At 54.2% G+C, this 18,122-nt stretch overlaps 1 protein-coding gene across 3 annotated transcripts in view; it reads right to left on the bottom strand.

Annotated features, from left to right (window-relative positions):
- The window catches only part of ITPK1 (inositol-tetrakisphosphate 1-kinase), a 156,607-nt gene extending 141,381 nt beyond the window's left edge, over positions 1-15,226 (bottom strand). For 2 of the 3 annotated variants that reach the window (XM_081548142.1, XM_081548146.1), the window contains exons 1-2: positions 15,114-15,226; positions 14,419-14,650 (exon numbers count right to left, since the gene is read on the bottom strand). In XM_081548142.1, the coding sequence (XP_081404268.1) occupies positions 14,419-14,513 (95 nt within the window). In that variant the 5' untranslated portion in view covers positions 14,514-14,650; positions 15,114-15,226. Of the gene's footprint in view, positions 1-14,403; positions 14,651-15,113 lie in introns of all 3 variants that reach the window. The other variant, XM_081548144.1, reaches the window with a different exon arrangement.
- Between the last annotated feature and the right edge of the window lie 2,896 nt (positions 15,227-18,122).

The raw sequence follows: 18,122 nt of genomic DNA, 5'->3' as shown, positions 1-18,122 counted from the left end.
CCCTCTGCATCTCAGCAGCAAGGGAGGGGTTTCTCTCCATCACCGGGCGACACAGATGGCCTGACTACAGGTCAGGGGAGTGAAAGGCAGCCCTCCCTGCTTCCATCAGGGATGGTCTCGGGCCCAAACAAGAAAGGAGAAGCTTGTGTGCTGAGCCCCTCCTGTGTACAGGCACCAGGCTGACTCCTATTAGAGAGGAAATCAAGGCCCAGTTGTTGTTATTCTTGTTCTTCAATCACTAAGTCGTGTCCAACTCTTTGTGACCCCACGAACTGTAGCACACCAGGCTAACCTGTTCTCCACTATCTCCCAGAGTTTGCTCCAACTCATGTCCATTGAGTCAATGATGCCATCCAACCAGCTCATCCTCTGTCACCCCCTTCTCCTCTTGCCCTCAATCTTTCCCAGCATCAGGGTCTTTTCCAATGAGTCAGCTCTTCACATCAGGTGGCCAAAGTGTTGGAGCTTCAGCTTCAGCATCAGTCCTTCCAATGAATAGTCAGGGTTGATTTCCTTTAAGAAACCAGGGAGGGGCCACCCAAGCAGTAAAAGTCTGTGTCAGCATTCACATCCCATCACTGACCAAGACACACACTGTCCCTGGGACATCATAAGCAATCTAGCACAGCCCTACCTAAGAGGCTTCTGGAACTCGGTTTGCCCATCTTCTTCCCAGATATGAGGGCTGCTCACACATAAGCTCGAACATAAGGTCCATCAACCTTTAATGGCTGACTCTAACACAAATAACGGTATTTACCATTTGCCCACCAAGGGCCAGGCTCTGTGCTAAAAAAGACTCAAGCTGCCTCAGCTCACCCAATCTGTTTAAGTATTCTGCTGCAGGCTGGTACTAAAATTCCCATTTCAGGTATAGAAATGAAAGCCTCAGAGAGGTTAAGTGGCTTGGCCCAAAGTCACAAACAGAGAACCCAGCACCTCTGCCTCCAAGTTCTTGAAGCTCCTTCACAAGCATCTCCCACTTCTGAAGCCAAGGATTGGCTCCAACAAGAATGTTCCCAACAGCCTTCCAGAGCTTTGGGGATCTTTCCAAAGTACTTTTGAAACCCTCGAGCTTCAGTGAAAAAGAAGCACCAAGGTTCCCCAAGGTGACCCCAGAAAGGGACAAGCATGGCAACTTAAACAGAAGTATAAGTCAATTTGCCAACAAAGGTCCATCTAGTCAAAGCTATGATTTTTCCAATAGTCATGTACAGATGTGAGAGTTGGACCATAAAGAAGGCCAAGCGCCTAAGAATTGATGCTTTCAAATTGTGGTGTTGGAGAAGACTCTGCAGAGTCCCTTGGACAGCAAGGAGATCAAACCAGTCAATCCTAAAGGCAATCAATTTTGAATACTCATTGGAAGGACTGATGCTGAAGCTGAAGCTCCAATACTTTGGCCACCTGGTGCGAAGAACTGACTCATTTGAAAAGACCCTGATGCTGGGAAAGATTGAGGGCAGGAGGAGAAGGGGGTGACAGAGGATGAGCTGGTTGGATGGCATCATTGACTCAATGGAAATGAGTTTTAGCAAATGTGGGAGATAGTGAAGAACACGGAAGCCTCGAGTGCTGCAGTCCACAGGGTCACAGAGAGCTGGACATGATTTAGCAACTGAACAATAACAAGGCCGTGGGGACTCATCCACATGGGCTCAGAGCATTTCAAGGAAAGAGCTTGAGAGGCAGGAATGGGGAGATCCTGCAAATCTTAGTGATGCTGTCTGGACAGAGCACATCACAAACTGGGAGACCCAAACTCAGCATCCACAGACAGATGGCAATGCTGTTGAAAGGTCTCTCAGTTGATGCCCAGCCTGAGTGGACATCACCTGAACTGGCACCTAAATTTCCTGATTCCAGGCAAGCCATGCATCCAATTGAAACTGAAAATGAAAAGGAGAAAACTTAAAAACTAAGGGGTGCTAAGGACAGGTCATTAGAAAAGGGCTCAGACAAAAGGAAAGCCATCCCCTCATCCTCTGCCTTTATTTACAAAGAAAATCAACTCTAATGGTCAAGATTTTGGGCTCTGGATTTACAGGAAGTGCTGTTCAACTCACACCCCTAGGAGGGACCAGCTATGAAATGCTGGGGAAGTCAACTACTCTCTCTGAGATTGTTTCCACACATGGGATGACAGCCTTAAAGCACAGGATCAGGCGGTGACTAGGGCTCCAGGATGGGGAACTACTGTTATTCCCAGGGTTCAGCTATTCTCATAACACTGGAAACAATGCCACAATGTCCATGGCCTCATGCAAAAGAGCCCACTGTCCCTTCCCCACCAGGGCAGCCACAGCAGCACCTCCAAGGGAATAAGAAAAATAAGTACATTTCTCACTAGCAGGGGCTCTGAGGCCCAGAGGGTCAGGCGGCAAAGGTCTGAGCACCCACAACCCAGTGAGCACAGGCTGCAACGTGCCTGTGCCCAGGTCAAGGTGAGGGTGAGGGGCTTGGGGGCTGATTTCGAAAGAAGCAGAACTCTTTCCTGATAGGATCCTGGTGCCCCTGCCCAGACCTGCCCATGCGGAGGCAGGAACAGATCTCTGATGAAATGGCCAGCATTCCTTTTCTGTTCAAGGGCCCTTGAAAAGGGCTTGAATGCTAGGACTTTTAGGATAAAATCTTAAAGAAGATATGCTTTAGTGTCAGCGAGGCAAGGTTCAAATCCAAGCTGCCCCATCTACTGGGCCTAGAACTTGGGGCTCACTCTGCATCTTTCTGGGCCTTTGTAACCCAGCTGCTAAGTCGCTTCAGTCGTGTCCGACTCTGTGCAACCCCGTAGACGGCAGCCCACCAGGCTCCGCCGTCCCTGGGATTCTCCAGGCAAGAACACTGGAGTGGGTTGCCATTTCCTTCTCCAATGCATGAAAATGAAAAGTGAAAGTGAAGCCGCTCAGTCGTGTCCAACTCTTCGCGACCCCATGGACTGCAGCCTACTGGGCTCCTCGTCCATGGGATTTTCCAGGCAAGAGTACTGGAGTGGGGTGCCATCGACACCCGGGCTGGGGTGCAAAGAGGAAACTCCATCCAGAGAGAACCCAAGAGGCCCACAGTACTGAACAGTCCTCAGAAAGATGCCCAGAGCCCTGGGAGGATGAGAGCCAACCCAACAGCCCCCGGGGTCTCACAAATACCTCTACGTGTGCCAACATGCCCCCCTTCTCTCCAAGGGTCCCCGATCCCCTTTGGGAGAACAGAAGAGAGCCCCACACAACCTGCACACACCCCTCCCAACCACACTTCCCTCCCTCAGACCCAGCCCAGTGCACAGCAAGGAAGAGTCTTCCATGGCCCCAGGCTGCCCTGGGGAGCTCACTGCTGCATGGATCCTAGCGTCCAGGAGTGTCCAGCATTCAGCAGGCACTCAATAAATACATACCGTGTGACTGCACAAAGGAATGAATGGAGTGCTCTGCAAAGAGAAGATGCCTGGGCCACCCCAGACTCACCCTCTGGGAAGGGGGTGCCGAGCAACCTGCATTGGGACGGGTGCCCCAGGGAGGGGCCCGAGGGTTTTCCACACCCCAGCCCTCAACTGTTGGATGGATAAGGGTGTGAGGTAGAAATGAAAGCGAAGCTCCCATAGTAGTCTCCACTCGGCACCCACCTACTACTCCTAGCTCTTTCCAGGAAGCAGACAGCTGAGAGGCAGTGTTCTGGTCACGGGTGCTGGAGGACCCCCCACACCAGAAAAGGAGGGAGGAGAGGGCAGAGGGGCTACTTTGTCTGCCCTGGGCTGGGGGCTCCGGCCAGACACGTGTCAGAGGCCCCAGACCCTGGCCTGGTTGGGTAGGGGTGCCAGTGGGGAGCGGGAGTCCCAGCCTGTATGAAGCGCTCCATGCTCAGTAGCCCTGGAGGTGGGTGTACTAATGTCCCCCTTTACAGAGGGAAGCACAGAGGCTCAGGGAGGTGGAATGACTCGCCAGTCATCCACAGCCAACCGGGCAAGTCTGGTTGCTCCGACTGAACAGTCATCTCACCACCCACCACGCCTTGCGGCCCAACCACTACACTCAGAGGATGCTCAAAAAAGAACGCCTCAATTTTCTTCTGAAACTGGGTTTTCAAGCCAGTGGTACCCAGATGAGATGAAGGCCAACTGGCAGGGTGGAAATAGCACGGTTTCAGGAGTCAGTGGGCCCCGAGGGTGAGCCCCAGCCCTGCCGCTCACAGCCAAGTGAACAGCAAGTCATCTCGCCTCTCCCTATGCCTCTGTGCTCTCATCCAGCAGATGGAGACACACCACCCGTCCTGGAGAGGAGATTCCCCATCTGCAATAGTGCCCGGCCCCGTGGCAGGTTTCACCTCTGCTCGGAAATCAGGTGTGAGTCACTGGAGGGAGCAGGGGGCATTGAACACAGCCCTTCTGCAGCATCGGGGCCTCCTGGATGAGCCTCCAGTTCTGGTTTCATGGCTCAGGCTCCAAGACACGAGCAGGCAGAAGGTTGATGAGGAGCCAGCGGGTTTGCAGACAACACTTCAGAGCGAGGCACCAGGGCCTGCGCACCCCGCCTCTGATCCCGGCTCCCTGCCTGTACCTGCCTGATCATCAGCCCGCACCTGGCTGAGCCAGTCCCCAGGAATGTCTCCTGAGCAAAGACCATAGCAGCTCCTCCCCAGCCCCGGGATCTGCCTCTAAGGAATTTCAATGCATAACAGGTGCTGGAGGCAAGACATTTTTAAAAGGGGAGAGTTGTTATTGTTCAGTCACTCAAGTCGTGTCCAGCTCTTTATGATCCCATGGACTACAGCACGCCAGGCTTCCCTGTCCATCACCAACTCCTGGAGCTTACACAAACTCATGTCCATTGAGTCTATGATCCCATCCAACCATCTCATCCCCTGTGGTCCCCTTCTCCTCCTGCCTTCAATCTTTCCCAGAATCAGTGGGGAGAGAGCACTGCCCACAAGGTAGCAACCAGCAGGTAGGGTAGCTAGGTGGCAGGCAGCCTGGTGCCACCACCCCATCCCCCCTCCCAAGTGATGAGGCTCAAACGAGTGGATGGCGGGTGCCACACCAGAGCTACCCAGGTGGGCTCCAGGGAACACCAGTTCCGCACAGGGGTTCTGCGGACAAACCAGCCCAAGAACCTTTACATCCCAGATGCCCTCTTGGAGGCCCCTGTCCCAGTGAAGCCCCACAGTAAAGAGGCTGCTCTAGCCTGTTTAACTCAGCGCCAAACACGCCTGATGGTTCTGGGGTGAGGCCTAGTAACACCCTTAGGGAAGTGACAGTGTCTGTTTCCCAGAAGAATCATCAGGGCACTTGTTAAGAGGAGGCTCCCAGACCCTTTCCCGGGAGGGTTTTAAGTGGGGGACTCAGAGATATGTTTTTCACTGGTGCTCCAAGTGCTTATTCTGTCGGGCAAGTTCAGCGAACATTGGCCTGGAGGAAGGTGCTGTGATCAGTTGCTCAGTCCTGCGTCCAACTCCATGCGACCCTATGGACTGTAGCCTGCCAGGCTCCTCTGTCCATGGGATTCCCCAGGCAAAAATACTGGAGTGAGTTACCATGCCCTCCTACAGGGGATCCTCCTGACTCTGGGATCAAACCCGTGTCTCTTATGTCTCCTACACTGCAGGGAGATTCTTTACCCCCTGAGCCATCAGGGAAACCCCTAGAGGAAGGTAAATGAGTGTAAAAGAGAACAAGCATCCTTCCCCCGCTCCCTGGGCACCCAAGGCCTAAGCTGATCTTCAGGAAAGGTCGGCTGGCCTAGAGCCTACCCAGGTCATAGGGTCCCCCATCCATCCCTCACCCCAGCCCACCCTCAACGCCCAGAAGAGCTCATTCCCAAACACAAAGGCTGGACTGAACCAGGCCAGAGGGGAGTATCCGTCCTCTTGTCCAGACTCCAGAGCACAGCTTCAGGTGAAGGAAGATCCCAGGGCCACCCACCTGGTCCCTTTTGACACTGTCAGGGAACAAGGCCACTGGAGGAAACACTGCTGCCTGCTCTGACCATCACCTGTCCAACATGGAAACTGACCTGCCCTTACCCAGACGGCTGCCCTTGGTCCTCAGGGCACCCAGGGCCACAGCAGAGGCAGGCCAGGCAAGTGACCTCCAGGCAGCAGACCCCAACCGCCCTGTAGTTCTTTATCTCCCAGAGGAATGGGCACTTGCTCTTACTAAACGTCACCTCCTCAGAGAGGCCTTCTCTGGCCACATAGTGCTGAAGTGGCTGCAGCTGCTCCTGCCATGGCTCTCCCATCCGCAGGCTTCCTGGCTCTAGCTCCACCTTGCAGCATTTTAAATGTGTCTGTGTGCTGGTTTCCCTTCACCTCCTTACCAAGCCTCTAGGCACAGGAGGGCAGGGAACAGCACTAGCACAGGGCGGGCCAAGGTGGAGGCTCAGGACTCACTAAGTGAATCAAAGAATGAGGGAATAAGGTGTGCCTGGTGGCTCAGTGGTAAAGAATCCACCTGCCAATGGATTTGATCCCTGATCCAGGAAGATCCCACATGCCGCAGAACAACTAAGCCCACATGCCACAATTATTGAGCCTGTGCACTGAACCCACGTGCAGCAAGCATTGAAGCCCTCAAGGCCTAGAGCCCATGCTCCACAACAGGAGAAGCCACTGCAATAAGAGGCCTCCTGCATCCCGTAAATAGAGAGTAGCCCCCACTCGCTGCAACTAGAGAAAAGCCCATGCCGCAAAGAAGACCCAGCACAGCCAAGTAAATAAACAAAATTATTTTTTTTAAATGAAGGAATACCATACGTAAAATAGATAGCCAACGGGAATTTGCTGTATGGCTCAGGAAACTCAAACAGGGGTTCTGTATCAACCTAAAGCGGTGGGATGGGGAGGGGGATGGGAGGGAGGTTCAAAAGGGAGGAGATATATGTATACCCACGGCTGATTCATGTTGAGGTTCGACAGAAGTCAAAATTCTGTAAAGCAATTATCCTTCAACAAAAAAATAAATTACGGGAAAAAAAAACACGAAGGAATAAAGCTGATGACCTGACCTGAGACCCACCACTTTCAGCCTGGGGTTTCCTTCCTGGCCCAGGGCACTCCAGAGTCACAAGCAACTCTGGCTGAGTCACAGGGACCTGGAAAAGCCTTCAAAACCCGCCAGTCAGTTCCTTCATCCACTAACAGACCTCTCTGTGCCCCTACTGCATGCACTGGGCACTGGGGGGCTTCACCAGGGAACAGAGCTGCCCAAGTCTCGACCTTTATGGAATCCACCTGCCAAAGGAGAGAGAGACAAGGAGCAGAGAGAAAGCACGAGGGCAGCCAGGAGGCACTAAGGCTTCGAGATCCTAAGTGAAGGGAAAAGAAAACCAAGCATCTCTCAGAAGTTGTCCTTGGGAGGACTTTGGCGGGTGTATCCCGCTGCACCCTCGGGGAGCCTGGTGGCTGCGCAGAGTGGACCCAGGAAGTTCTGCCGGCGGTCCCGCCAAGGGCGGGTAACAGGGTGGGCCCCCCACACCCACACCCACACCCACGGGCCTGGGAGGGAAGGGGCAGGAGTTGGTGGGGGGGGGGTCCCTTCATGGGAGTGGTTGTGGAATCCCCACAGCCAGTGTCAGATCCACCCCCGAGCCCTCAAGATAGGGGGTGGGGGTGCGAGGCACCCCCAGGGGCTGTCACGATCCCCCCCACCCACCCCCGCCACCACGATGGGCCCGGCTGGAGGGAGAGGCCCTGGGCCGCAGGGGCAGCTGCCTTCTCAGGGCGGCTGGGAGCCAGCAGGACAAAGCAGCAGGCGGAATTCAAACAGCCCAGCGGGAATGGCCTCTTTCACAGCTCCGGAGGAAGCGCTGTTTGAAAGCAGGCGGTGGGGAGAGGGCTCTGGTCTAGGAGTGAGACGACCCCTGCCCCCACATCCCACAGTGTGACCTGGGACCAGCCGCCCCACCCTGCCTGGGCTCCCTTGGGGAGCTTGACACTCCCCTCCCAGCAAGGCCACACACACCCAGGCCGGCCAGCAGAGAGGGAATGCCCGCATGGGCCAGATTCCTGCACCAAGAGGGATGCTACAAAGGATGCTACAAGATAGCTTTGCCAGGCAAGGAGTAGGTGCTCAGCTCCTGGATGACCACGTGCTTTCTAAATGAATCTGGCTTTCTAAAAAGAAGGTACCAGAATATTCCTGCAAAAAGTCGGCTTACCAACTGAACTCAAAACACAAGGAGGAACAGAAACCCTCTTTAACAGCCAACTGTTCAGGAACCACTCTCACGCAGCACTTTGCTAAGTGGGCCTTTGCTGAATGCCCCAAACCTGCTAAACCTCAAGGAGAAATAACCCATGGAGTGGAGGCAGGGGGCCCAGGGGTTGGGAGGGAGGCCCCACCCTGATGCACAAGTGAGCCGAGCTCTGCCCCAGCAAGCAGGGCCACCCCGCCGATGGAAACTCAGTCTTCCCGTCATAAGAGAAACGCAAACCAACAGTATCATTTCTCACCCATGTGTGTGGCCAAGATCAAAAATGTCCACAGGCTGCGCCGGGGAGGGAGTGGGTGACAGGTCCTTCCGCTCACTATCACTGGTGAGCAGCGCCCTGTCCTGGAGCGTGGTTTCAAAACCGCCATGAAAAAAGTCAAATGCCTGTGCCCTTTGACCCAGGGCTCACTCATCTGGCAATGAGCACCCAGACCAGGGCGTGGAGCACTCCCTGCCTACCATCTACACCAGCAGACGCCAAGCACAGGGCAAGAAATAGGGTCCATTGTTTTAACACCTGGAACCCCCAGCCGTTACAGAAAGGAGGTAAGTGATACAGAAGAAGTGTCCCCAGAGAAGCAGTGACGGGCAGTTTCTCTAAGACACAGCATTTCATGAAAGGAGCCAAGGACAGAACAATATGTGTGGAAGAGACCCATACGTGCACGCCCTGTGTTTTGCACAAAACCATCGGCGGGGGGGACATAGGAATAGGGGATTTTTTTAAAAAGGTTATTATATGATTATACAAAGTCATGTGGGGCTTCCCTGGTGGCTCAGACGGTAAAGAACCTGCCTGCAATGCGGAAGACCCAGGTTCTAGCCCTGGGTTGGGAAGATCCCCTGGAGGAGGGCATGGAAACCCACTCCAGTATTCTTGCCTGGAGAATCCCATGGACAGAGGAGCCTGGCGGGCTACAGTCCATGGGGTCGCAAGAGTCAGACATGACCTAGCAACTGTCACAGACATACAAAATCACATGTGTGAAACTTTTGAAAACTGTAAAGTACCACAGAATTTCAAGAATCATTCAATTTTTTTAAAAAAGTTAAAAAAAAAACAAAACACCACCTCGAGAGAAAGAGACTGAAGACAGCGCATGTCCCTGAGTGACTGGAACTCAAGAACAAGAAGAAAATGGACTGACTTTTCATTGTGTATTTTGAGTCCTCTAGGTTTTAACATAGGCATGTATTAAATATTCAAAAAGATAAAACAATAAATGTGAGCTAGTAATAATAGCAGCATGATTGGCATGGAGACTCTTGGCATTTTCAGGAAACCCAGTACAAACTCCTCTTGAATCTCCAAACTTGAAAAACCAAAAGTATCATCTTGCGTTAACATAATTTCTTCAGGCTCTGCATCCGTAAAACAGGTGAAGAAGATAGCAGCCCCGGCTTCCAAGGGGCTGTAAGATCCCCACGGGCTAGGTATGTAGGGAGATGCTGGCAGGGCAGCAGGCAGGGCAGGCCCCCCCAACCCCGCACCCCCAGCCTTGCCCCAGACCCACACCCAGGCAGGATGAGCAGGCAGCCTCCCTCCAGTTTAGAGCAGGGTTGCTCTAAAACTACCCCAACCAGGAACACTCAACCTGCAAACGCCAGAGATCCAGGAATAGATAGATATTTGCGGGCAGATGCCGACTCACTCACTCCCCAAGGACCAACTAAAAAGTAACAGCAGCAACCACCACCCACTGAGTTCCAAGCACGGTCCGGGTCCCCCATAACCCTGAGCAAATACTGTCATCAGCCTCACTTTACAAGTGAGGACACTGAGGCACGAGCCCAGGTCACATGGGTGGCCCGCTGTCGAGGCAGGCCCGGGACCCAGGCAGGCTCATCAACAGACAGCAGCGGCCCAGACGGTCCATCTTCTCCCACAGAAAGCCCAGTTGACCCCCACTGGAGGCTGGTGGAACATGTTTATTTGAAAGGCTGAGTATGGACAGTCCCAGTGCACAGCTGCAAAGGATACTTAAGTCAGTACCTCCTCCCACCCCCATGCCCCGAAAATTGGTGCCAGATCGAAACATTAAGAGAAACAGAAAAAGGAAGGAAAAAAAAAACCCACTCACAGACCAGCATCACTTAACCCTGGAAAGGATTCTCCTTCCTCCCCACCATGAATCTCACAAAAGAATCCCAGTACAGAACCATGCTAAACCCTCCCAGCAAAAAATGAACCTTGTAGAGTCCTTCATTTAAAGAAAGGAATGAGGACTTCCCTGGCAGTCCAATGGATAAGATGCTGCACTCCCATCACAGGGCACGCAGGTTCGATCCCTGGTTAGGGAACTAACATCCTGCATGCCTCCCGGCATGGCCAGAAATCAAGATTTTAAACATTAAAAAAATAAAATAAAAATAAAGGTATGTAGGCCCTGAGGGTATGGGCCACCTGAGAGGCCAGGTTATTGTTAACAGCAAACTCCCAGCTCCCTCCTCCTGCAGCCTCCCAGAGTCCCGGCCTAACCTGGGCAAAGAACTTATTAATAAACAAGGCAGCCACATCCTCAAGTGTAAAGGCCTGGGGTCCGGGCTCAGGGAAGCCCTTCACTTTGAATCCAAGTCCTTCATATGACCTGAGCCTCAGTTTGCCCATTCTGCCACTCTGGGCTGCTGGGAGGATGATGAGAGATGAGGTTCCAGAAGGAAAGCATTCGGGTCAGCTGACGTGACAGTAACGATGGACAGAGGACATGTTTTACACCAAAATGCTCTGCGATGTCATGTGTCTTTCCACCGCCGCCTGCAACACAAGTTCAGCCGCAGGAAAGGGGAATGGTGAGGAGAGGTGCTGGAGGGCTGACACAGAAAACGTGGACACAGCGAACCGGGTCAGCCAGCCCTTCCACACGGGCCGCCGTGGAGAACTGAGAGCATTTAAAAAAAAAAATCACCCAACATTTTCAACTAACAGTTTTACTTCTAGGCTTCCCCTCTGAAGTCCCTTCTGCGTGTGAGGAAGCCTTGAGGCTGCTCCAGGGTGCGGGGAAGGAGCAGGCAAGTGGGAGGCTAAGAGGACACAAGCACAGCCATCCCTCTGGAGAGGGAGAGACTCACGGGCAAATGCCGGGAACGAACAATCCTGCAAGAAACAAGCCGAGTCGAGGCCCATCTGTCAAGGAGCCAGAGGGATGCTCCTTAAGACACCGCGCTTCCACTGCAGGGGGCGCAGGTTCGATCTCTGGTCAGGCAACTGACATCCCACATGCCTCGCAGCGCAGTCAAAACGTATAGAATTTTTAAAATTAAAAGAAATTAAAATAAAGGAATGTAGGCCCTAAAGGTATGGGCCACCTTAGAAGCCAAGTTACTGTTAACAGGAAACTCCCAGCTCCCTCCTCCCGGAGCCTGCGGGCAAAGAACTTACTAACAAACAAGGCAGGACCAGGCTGTGAAGGGGCGGCCCTCACGCCTGCTAAGGTGTCCCGGTGGGACCTGCTCCAACCGTCCATGGTCCATGGACAGCTGCAGGGGGCAATGCTCCTCGGAGAGAAGACAAGACGCTTGCTGAGGCCATAGCTCAGGATTACAAGGAAGAATCTCCGAGACAAAACGGCAGCACCCCCGTGAAGATGACAAGGGGGGCTGCCCAACTGTTAGAGGTGCCCACGGAGAAAGGGCTTGCTTTCCGTGTGGGTCTTGAGGTGCCCGGGGTGGAGCCATTCTAGTAGCTGAACAAAAGGAACAGAAGTATGGAGCCTGCCCCATCTCATGCCTGTGAAACAAAGGGGCTGGGTAGACAAGGTCTCCCTTCCGGTCCTAAGATTTTTTCACAAGGCCTGACATTTGGCTAAACAACTCATCCCACTGCATTCAGGTCATCCTCTCCGCAGCCGCTGATACTGCCCCAAACATTCGCAGCAGGGCCTCAAGCCATTTTCAAACATCTCTGGACTTCTTCACTATGGAACTCGAGGATGATTCATCACCCATCCAAATGGGAACCCCACGTGACAATGTCCACCCATAGCCCCTCTCGGCCACTGAAACTGCACCAGCATTCACATCACACCCACCAGCCGGCAAAGGACTCTGGCCCCTCTAGAGGGAGGGAGTACTTTGCACCCAGTACAGAAACGCGGCCACCAGGGGGCGCCGCCCTGAAAGTATCCATAATAAAGGAGAGGAGAAACAGAAAAATTCTTTTCAGCGTTTTCCTTTCCTTCCTAAGCTTAAGCGACAAAATAGCTAAAGCTCCCCTGATGAAAACACAAAGTGGGTTTCCTGAGGTTCTAGAATGACCCAGATATTTCCCTTCCTCTCTTTGAAGTCAATATTTTGGCCAGAAGAAGGCAACTAGACTTTGAACGCAACCACTCTTTCAGAGAAATGAACACTCCATGCTGGAGCTTCCCTGGAAAGGTTGACATCACAGCTTGCCCTGAACCCCCCAGTGTCTGAGGGCAGGAGGGTCTCTGGGGAGGGAAAGGCAGTCTGCAAGTCCAGCCTGAGGACCCAGCCACGAGTCTCCGTCTCGGTTGGAACTGTGTTGCGAGAGCCTCCTAATTACCAAGCAAAACATACCAACCAGATGACAAGCCTCGTGCTTCAGCTGCAGGCACAGGACGACACAAATAGAGAAAGACCTCAGGAAAAAGGGTGCAAGGTATCAGTGGGGATTTCCCAAGTCTCAGATGACTGCAGGGGGAGCTCGGGCACTCAACACCAGAACCAGATTTCAAGAACACGGCAAAGGGGTTTCTGCACACGTCTTCAGTGTCTAGGGCACATCGTCCACATGTGTGTGTTCAAGCGCCCCTTTCTAAGGCTGCAGAAGTCCTCACACTTCCAAGGCTCTGGCTGCAAGTTCCTCCCCGTTTCCTTGTGAATTCCCCAGCCATTTGGCATGCCCTCCTGAAAATGAAAAGCGTGCTTTCTCCCAGGGAAGCCAGCAGGAGAGGAGGCAGCCAACTCCATCCCCAGACCGAGGGATGCACAACCAGGAGCTGTTTTAGAAAAGGTGTGCCCCTCTGGCTGCGGGGAGCAGGGTGCCTGCAGGGCTGGAACAGGCCAAGGAGCAGCAAGCCCTGGGGACAGGCATGAGAGGGGCACAGAGGTGCTGTGCCAGCCTGCACAGGCCAGCTCAGACCAGCCACTCACTCCGCATGCCAGGAGATAAGGAAACTCAATTGTTCAATTCATCATTATGCTTGATGACCCAACAGGGACAAAAATGCAAGGGGCGCCCAATTTTGAGAATCAAATCTACCAAGTGGAGACACGGCATAACAAAAGGTTTTCCACCTGGAGTTTGCAAAAGGCTTGGGGAGCCAGATTCTCTTAGGATTTCACTGAGAACCAGATTTAACTAAGGGCTTCAGAGGCAAAGCCACCATAGGGGAACAAGGTGAGGCAAAGCTGATCCAAGACTGGATGCATCTGTAATGGACTAAGAATGTGATCCCATCTTATTAAAACACCTGGAGTCTCCACCACTAAGGAACTGCATGGGGTAGGGGGTGGGGACCTCGAGGGAAGAAGGCCATTCTACAATAGCATTTACATTCTGCACCAGCCACTCCCTGGCTGTGGGACCCCTGGCCAGGGACCCCTGGCCAGGTACCCCACCTCTCTGCGGATGGATTTCCCCCTCTCAGACACGTGGCCCAGAATCACCAACCCAGCCAATTCTCAAGGCTGGTGCGAGGCTCTAATGAGACAGCAAATCACCTACATGCCAAGTATTGCTACTCGCTTCAAAGAGGCTTAATCCGGTGACATGCAATGACAGATTCTTGCAAAAAGAGCCGAGCCGGCGGGGCACCTAGTAGGTGCTCCGCAAACACACAAACATGGGTGCCCTCCTCCACGAAGAGAAGGCGGACGAAGGAAGAGGACCATTCCAGTTCAAAAGTAACCTCCAGCCACAGGCAGACAGCGTGGATTTCCCCCATTTCCCAGGTCCCTCTGCCACCTTCAGCAGCGCTCCCATCACGCCCGGGGGAGCCAAGGGTCTCCCCATCCGGCGTCCCTGTGCACCTGAGACCCGTGGTCCGTGCCACACCGCTCGTACTGCCCACCGCCTCCCTCGAATACAGCCAGCGGCCACCACAGCCACCTGGCTACTCGGACTCAGTGTCCCCGCGCACCCGTTTCTTCCCGTTTCGCTCTAACCTCCGGAAACAGCCCCCCAACCCCCCGAGGCTGAACCGGGGGCTCAGGCCGGGGGTCCCCGGGGGGTGGGGGGGGCCGGAGCCCCGTCCCTCCTTACCTGCACAGCTCGGCGAAGGCCTGGAAATTCAGCTTCTTGATTTTCTTCTCGCTCAGCCAGTAGCCAACTCTCTTCCCTTTCAGAAAGGTCTGCATCTTCCTCTTCGGGCGGGGAGCTCAGGTCCGGAGGAAATCGCCCACAGGCCGAGTCTGGCGGCCCGGCGCGCGCCGCGAGCGTGCGGGCACCTCCTCCCGGCGGCGGGGACGCGGAACGGGGCTCCGGGCGCGCAGTCCTGCCGGGAGGGGCGGGCCGGGGCGGGGCGGGCGCCCGGGCGGAGGGAGCGGCGCTCAGCGCGGAATTCCACTGGCTGCCACCGCGCCGGGGGCGGCCCGCGCCGCCCGCCGCCCACGCCCCCGCCGCCTGCGGGGCTCCGGGCGCGCAAGTTCGCGAGCGCCCGGCCCGGCCGGGAAGGAGAGGAGGCAGGCCCTCCCTCGCTGGCGCCGCCCTCCCGCCGCCCGGGACCGAGCCGCACGCCCTCCAGCGGCGGCCACCGACGATCGGCCCCCGCGCTCGGGCTGCGCGCCGCCCCCAAGTCCCTCCTCCCGGCCCTCCCTCTCGCTCTTGACCGCGGGGGGCCCTCCCCTCCGAGCCCCCGGCGGCGCGTTCGGCCGATCCGCGCCGGGCGCGTGCCCTTCCCGACGCGTTCGGACCCCGGCAGGGCGCACGCGGCCGCCCGCGCCCCTCGCCGTCCTCACCCGCCGCCGCCGGCACTTCCTGCTCGTCCTGGTCCTCGCCCCGGCGCGCGGCCCGCCGCCGTCGCCACCGCCGCGCTGACCCGGCCAGCCGGCCCGCTGGACCCCGCCGGGGCGGAGGAAGCGCGAGCGCGCCGGCCGCCAGGGGGCAGCACTGCCCGCCGCCTCTTAAAGGCGCCGCGCCTTCCCCCCCGGGTCTGGTTCTTCGGTGCGTGTTTGTGTGAAAGGCTCAGCGGTGGAGCTTGGGGAACTGAGAGAGCAGGGCTGGATTTAGGGCGATCCTTGCCAAGTGCTTTTACTTTTTAAAGGGACGAGAGGAGTCGCGGTGTGGGCACCTTCTGTCTGTCCTTTCGGAGTGATCGAGCCACTTGAATTTCATTCATCAAAAGCATCTCTGTACCCTGAGCAGTATTCAGCCCCAACCGCAGCAGAGGGCGCAGGACGAGCCGGGGGGCGGGGTGGCTGGGCGGGGGATGTTGGCGCGGCAGATGCAGACACTCGATGAGATCATCTGTCTTCCCCGGAGGAAACAGACCCAGGCCCAGGGTGGGGGCCCCTGGGGTTGGGACATAAACACCCAGGGGCCTTCTCAGGCTTAAGGAGGTTAACCACTAGACACACTCTGGTTTCCCTCCAACGGAGAAGCAAGGAGGGGAGAAACTAGAAGCTCAAGCATCGGGGTGGCTAGCACCCTTGGTTCCCCTGTAGGGCCCTAGGGGAGCATTCTGCCTTCAAAGAGTTTGGGCAAAGTGGGCATCACTCCCCAGGCCATGGCAGGAAAAATGAATGGGGAGGGGTGGGGTGGAAAGGGTCTCCGATTTTTCAGGGAAGACATTTAAGCTGACCTTGGAAAATAAGGATGAGGTTGACAGGCCTGAGAATTGAGGGTGGCTTGAATAGAGGCAGGGAGAAATGGAAGAACCAAGTTGTTAGGGGTGACCAGACTGGAGCTTATTCTCTAAGGCCCAGCCCTAGGGGCCTGCCTTCTTCCCCTAATTACAGCTTCCCCATCCTTCTTCCTGCAGGCCTTCCCAGCTGCAACTAGGTGAAGCTTGTCCACACCAGATTCCAGGAGGAAGCACAGAGGTCTTCTGTCTCCACTCTGAGCTAGCTCCACCCTTCACCCATCTCCCCTCCCCTTCCACCCTGGCTGGGTGACCTTGCAGGCCACTTAGCCTCTCTGGGCCTCAGGTCCTCCCTCTTACCTTAGGAGGTAAGCCCTGCCTCCTGAAAGCACCGCAGAAGAGCAGTGGATCCGAGACATAGAATGCGTGGTGTTCTGAGAGGGTCTGGTGCAGAGTGGGGACAGAAGGAGCAATCCCGCTCGTTGAACTGGGAAGACCAGTCTCTGGCTTCAGAAAGACCTGGCTTAGGGGGGTCATAGTTCAGTTCCTCCCTGCTTGGACAAGTCACTTAAGTTCTGCCTCTGATCTCTGGGTTGAGAAAGTAGCTTGCCCTAAAAGATTGTGGGGAGGATCAGGACAGGATTAGACTGGTCCTCCCAGCAGGTCGTCAGAAATGGAGCTTGTTACTGTCTCACCAAGAACTCTTTTGTTTTTTTTTAATTGAAGTATAATTGACTTGCAGTATTATATTAGCTTCAGGTGTACAACATAATGACTCGATGTATTATGAAATGATCACCACGATAACTCTAGATACCATCTGTCACCACACAAAGTGATTACAATATTATCAGCTGTATTATTGACTATATTCCCTGTGCTGTTCATTACAGCCCTATTATTTATTTTATAGCTAGAAGTTTGTCCCTCTTAATCTCCCTCACCTATTTTGCCCATTCCCACCCCCTGCCCCCGCCCCACAACCACAAGTTTGTTCTATGAGTCTGTTTCTAGTTTTGTTCATTTGTTTTTTAGATTCAGCATATAAGTAAAATCATACGGTATTTGCCTTTCTCTGACTTATTTCACTTACATAAAAACCTTTATGTTCACCTATGTTGTCACAAGTGGCAAGATTCTTCTTTGTGACTGAGTGATATTCGTGTATGTGGGTCTGTACCACACCTTGACCCATTCATCTATGACTCTTCAGTTGCTTCCATACAAGGATTCTTTAATTTAATTTTTATTTTATATTAGAGTGTAATTGATTTACAGTGTTAGTTTCATGTGTACAGCAAAGTGATTCAGTTATACTATACATATATCTATTTTTTTTCAGATTCCCCATATAGGTTGTTACAGAATATTGAGGAGAATTCTCTGTGTTACACAGTAGGTCCTTGTTGATTGTTTTATATATAGTAGTGTGTATCTGTAAGGATTCTTAACTTGAGGTCTAATTAGGTCCCCTCCTTGCCCCACCCCAGGACTTCAGGAACCCCTGAGGAAGCCAGAAATCCCATGCATCATGACCATAGCTTTCAATAAACCCTCAAAGTCTGAGTCACTGATTACTCCAACTTCCTGTCTTATCAGTGAAGCAATGGACCAGAGAAGGAAAGGGATTTGGCCAAGGTCACAGAGCAGATAAGTGGGAAAGCCTGAACCAGCATTCCAAGGTCAAGAGTTCCCTCACCCCCATGGCCCGCCACCGTTCTGGAAATGAGAGGGATGTGAGAGGAGAGGAACGTGTTTTGAGGGCCAGGACCCCACCCAGGGAAAATCAAGATCCTCCCATGCATTGGTAAGACCAGGGACCCACCAATCCACCCACACATCTCTGGAACCCTTGGCAGATCCTGGCCTCAAGCCTCCTCTCCATGGAATGGGAAATTATGCATTTATACCTCTGTTTTAAGATCTTGGTCATCCCCCAGGGAGCTCCAGGGCTGGAACCATCCTTCAGAGCTGTCCCACCTTGACCAAGGGAGTGGACCTTTCTCCTGTCTCCGCCCCTGCTCAATCAACCAGACTTTGCGGATGGCTGACCCAAGGGAGGAGCATGACCTCAGACCAAATATTCCTCAGATTCACTCCTTGCTCCTTTCTTTCAGGGCCACAGAGCCCGTCAACCCTTCCCCCCAACCCTTGCCCACGTGTCTGT

The sequence above is a fragment of the Giraffa tippelskirchi genome, chromosome 12 (assembly GCF_054371585.1).
Source record: "Giraffa tippelskirchi isolate mGirTip1 chromosome 12, T2T-mGirTip1v1.2.pri, whole genome shotgun sequence".
Lineage (NCBI taxonomy): Eukaryota > Metazoa > Chordata > Mammalia > Artiodactyla > Giraffidae > Giraffa > Giraffa tippelskirchi.
The sequence above is the reverse complement of the archived record's forward strand: the minus strand, read 5'-3'. Positions and strand labels throughout refer to the sequence as shown.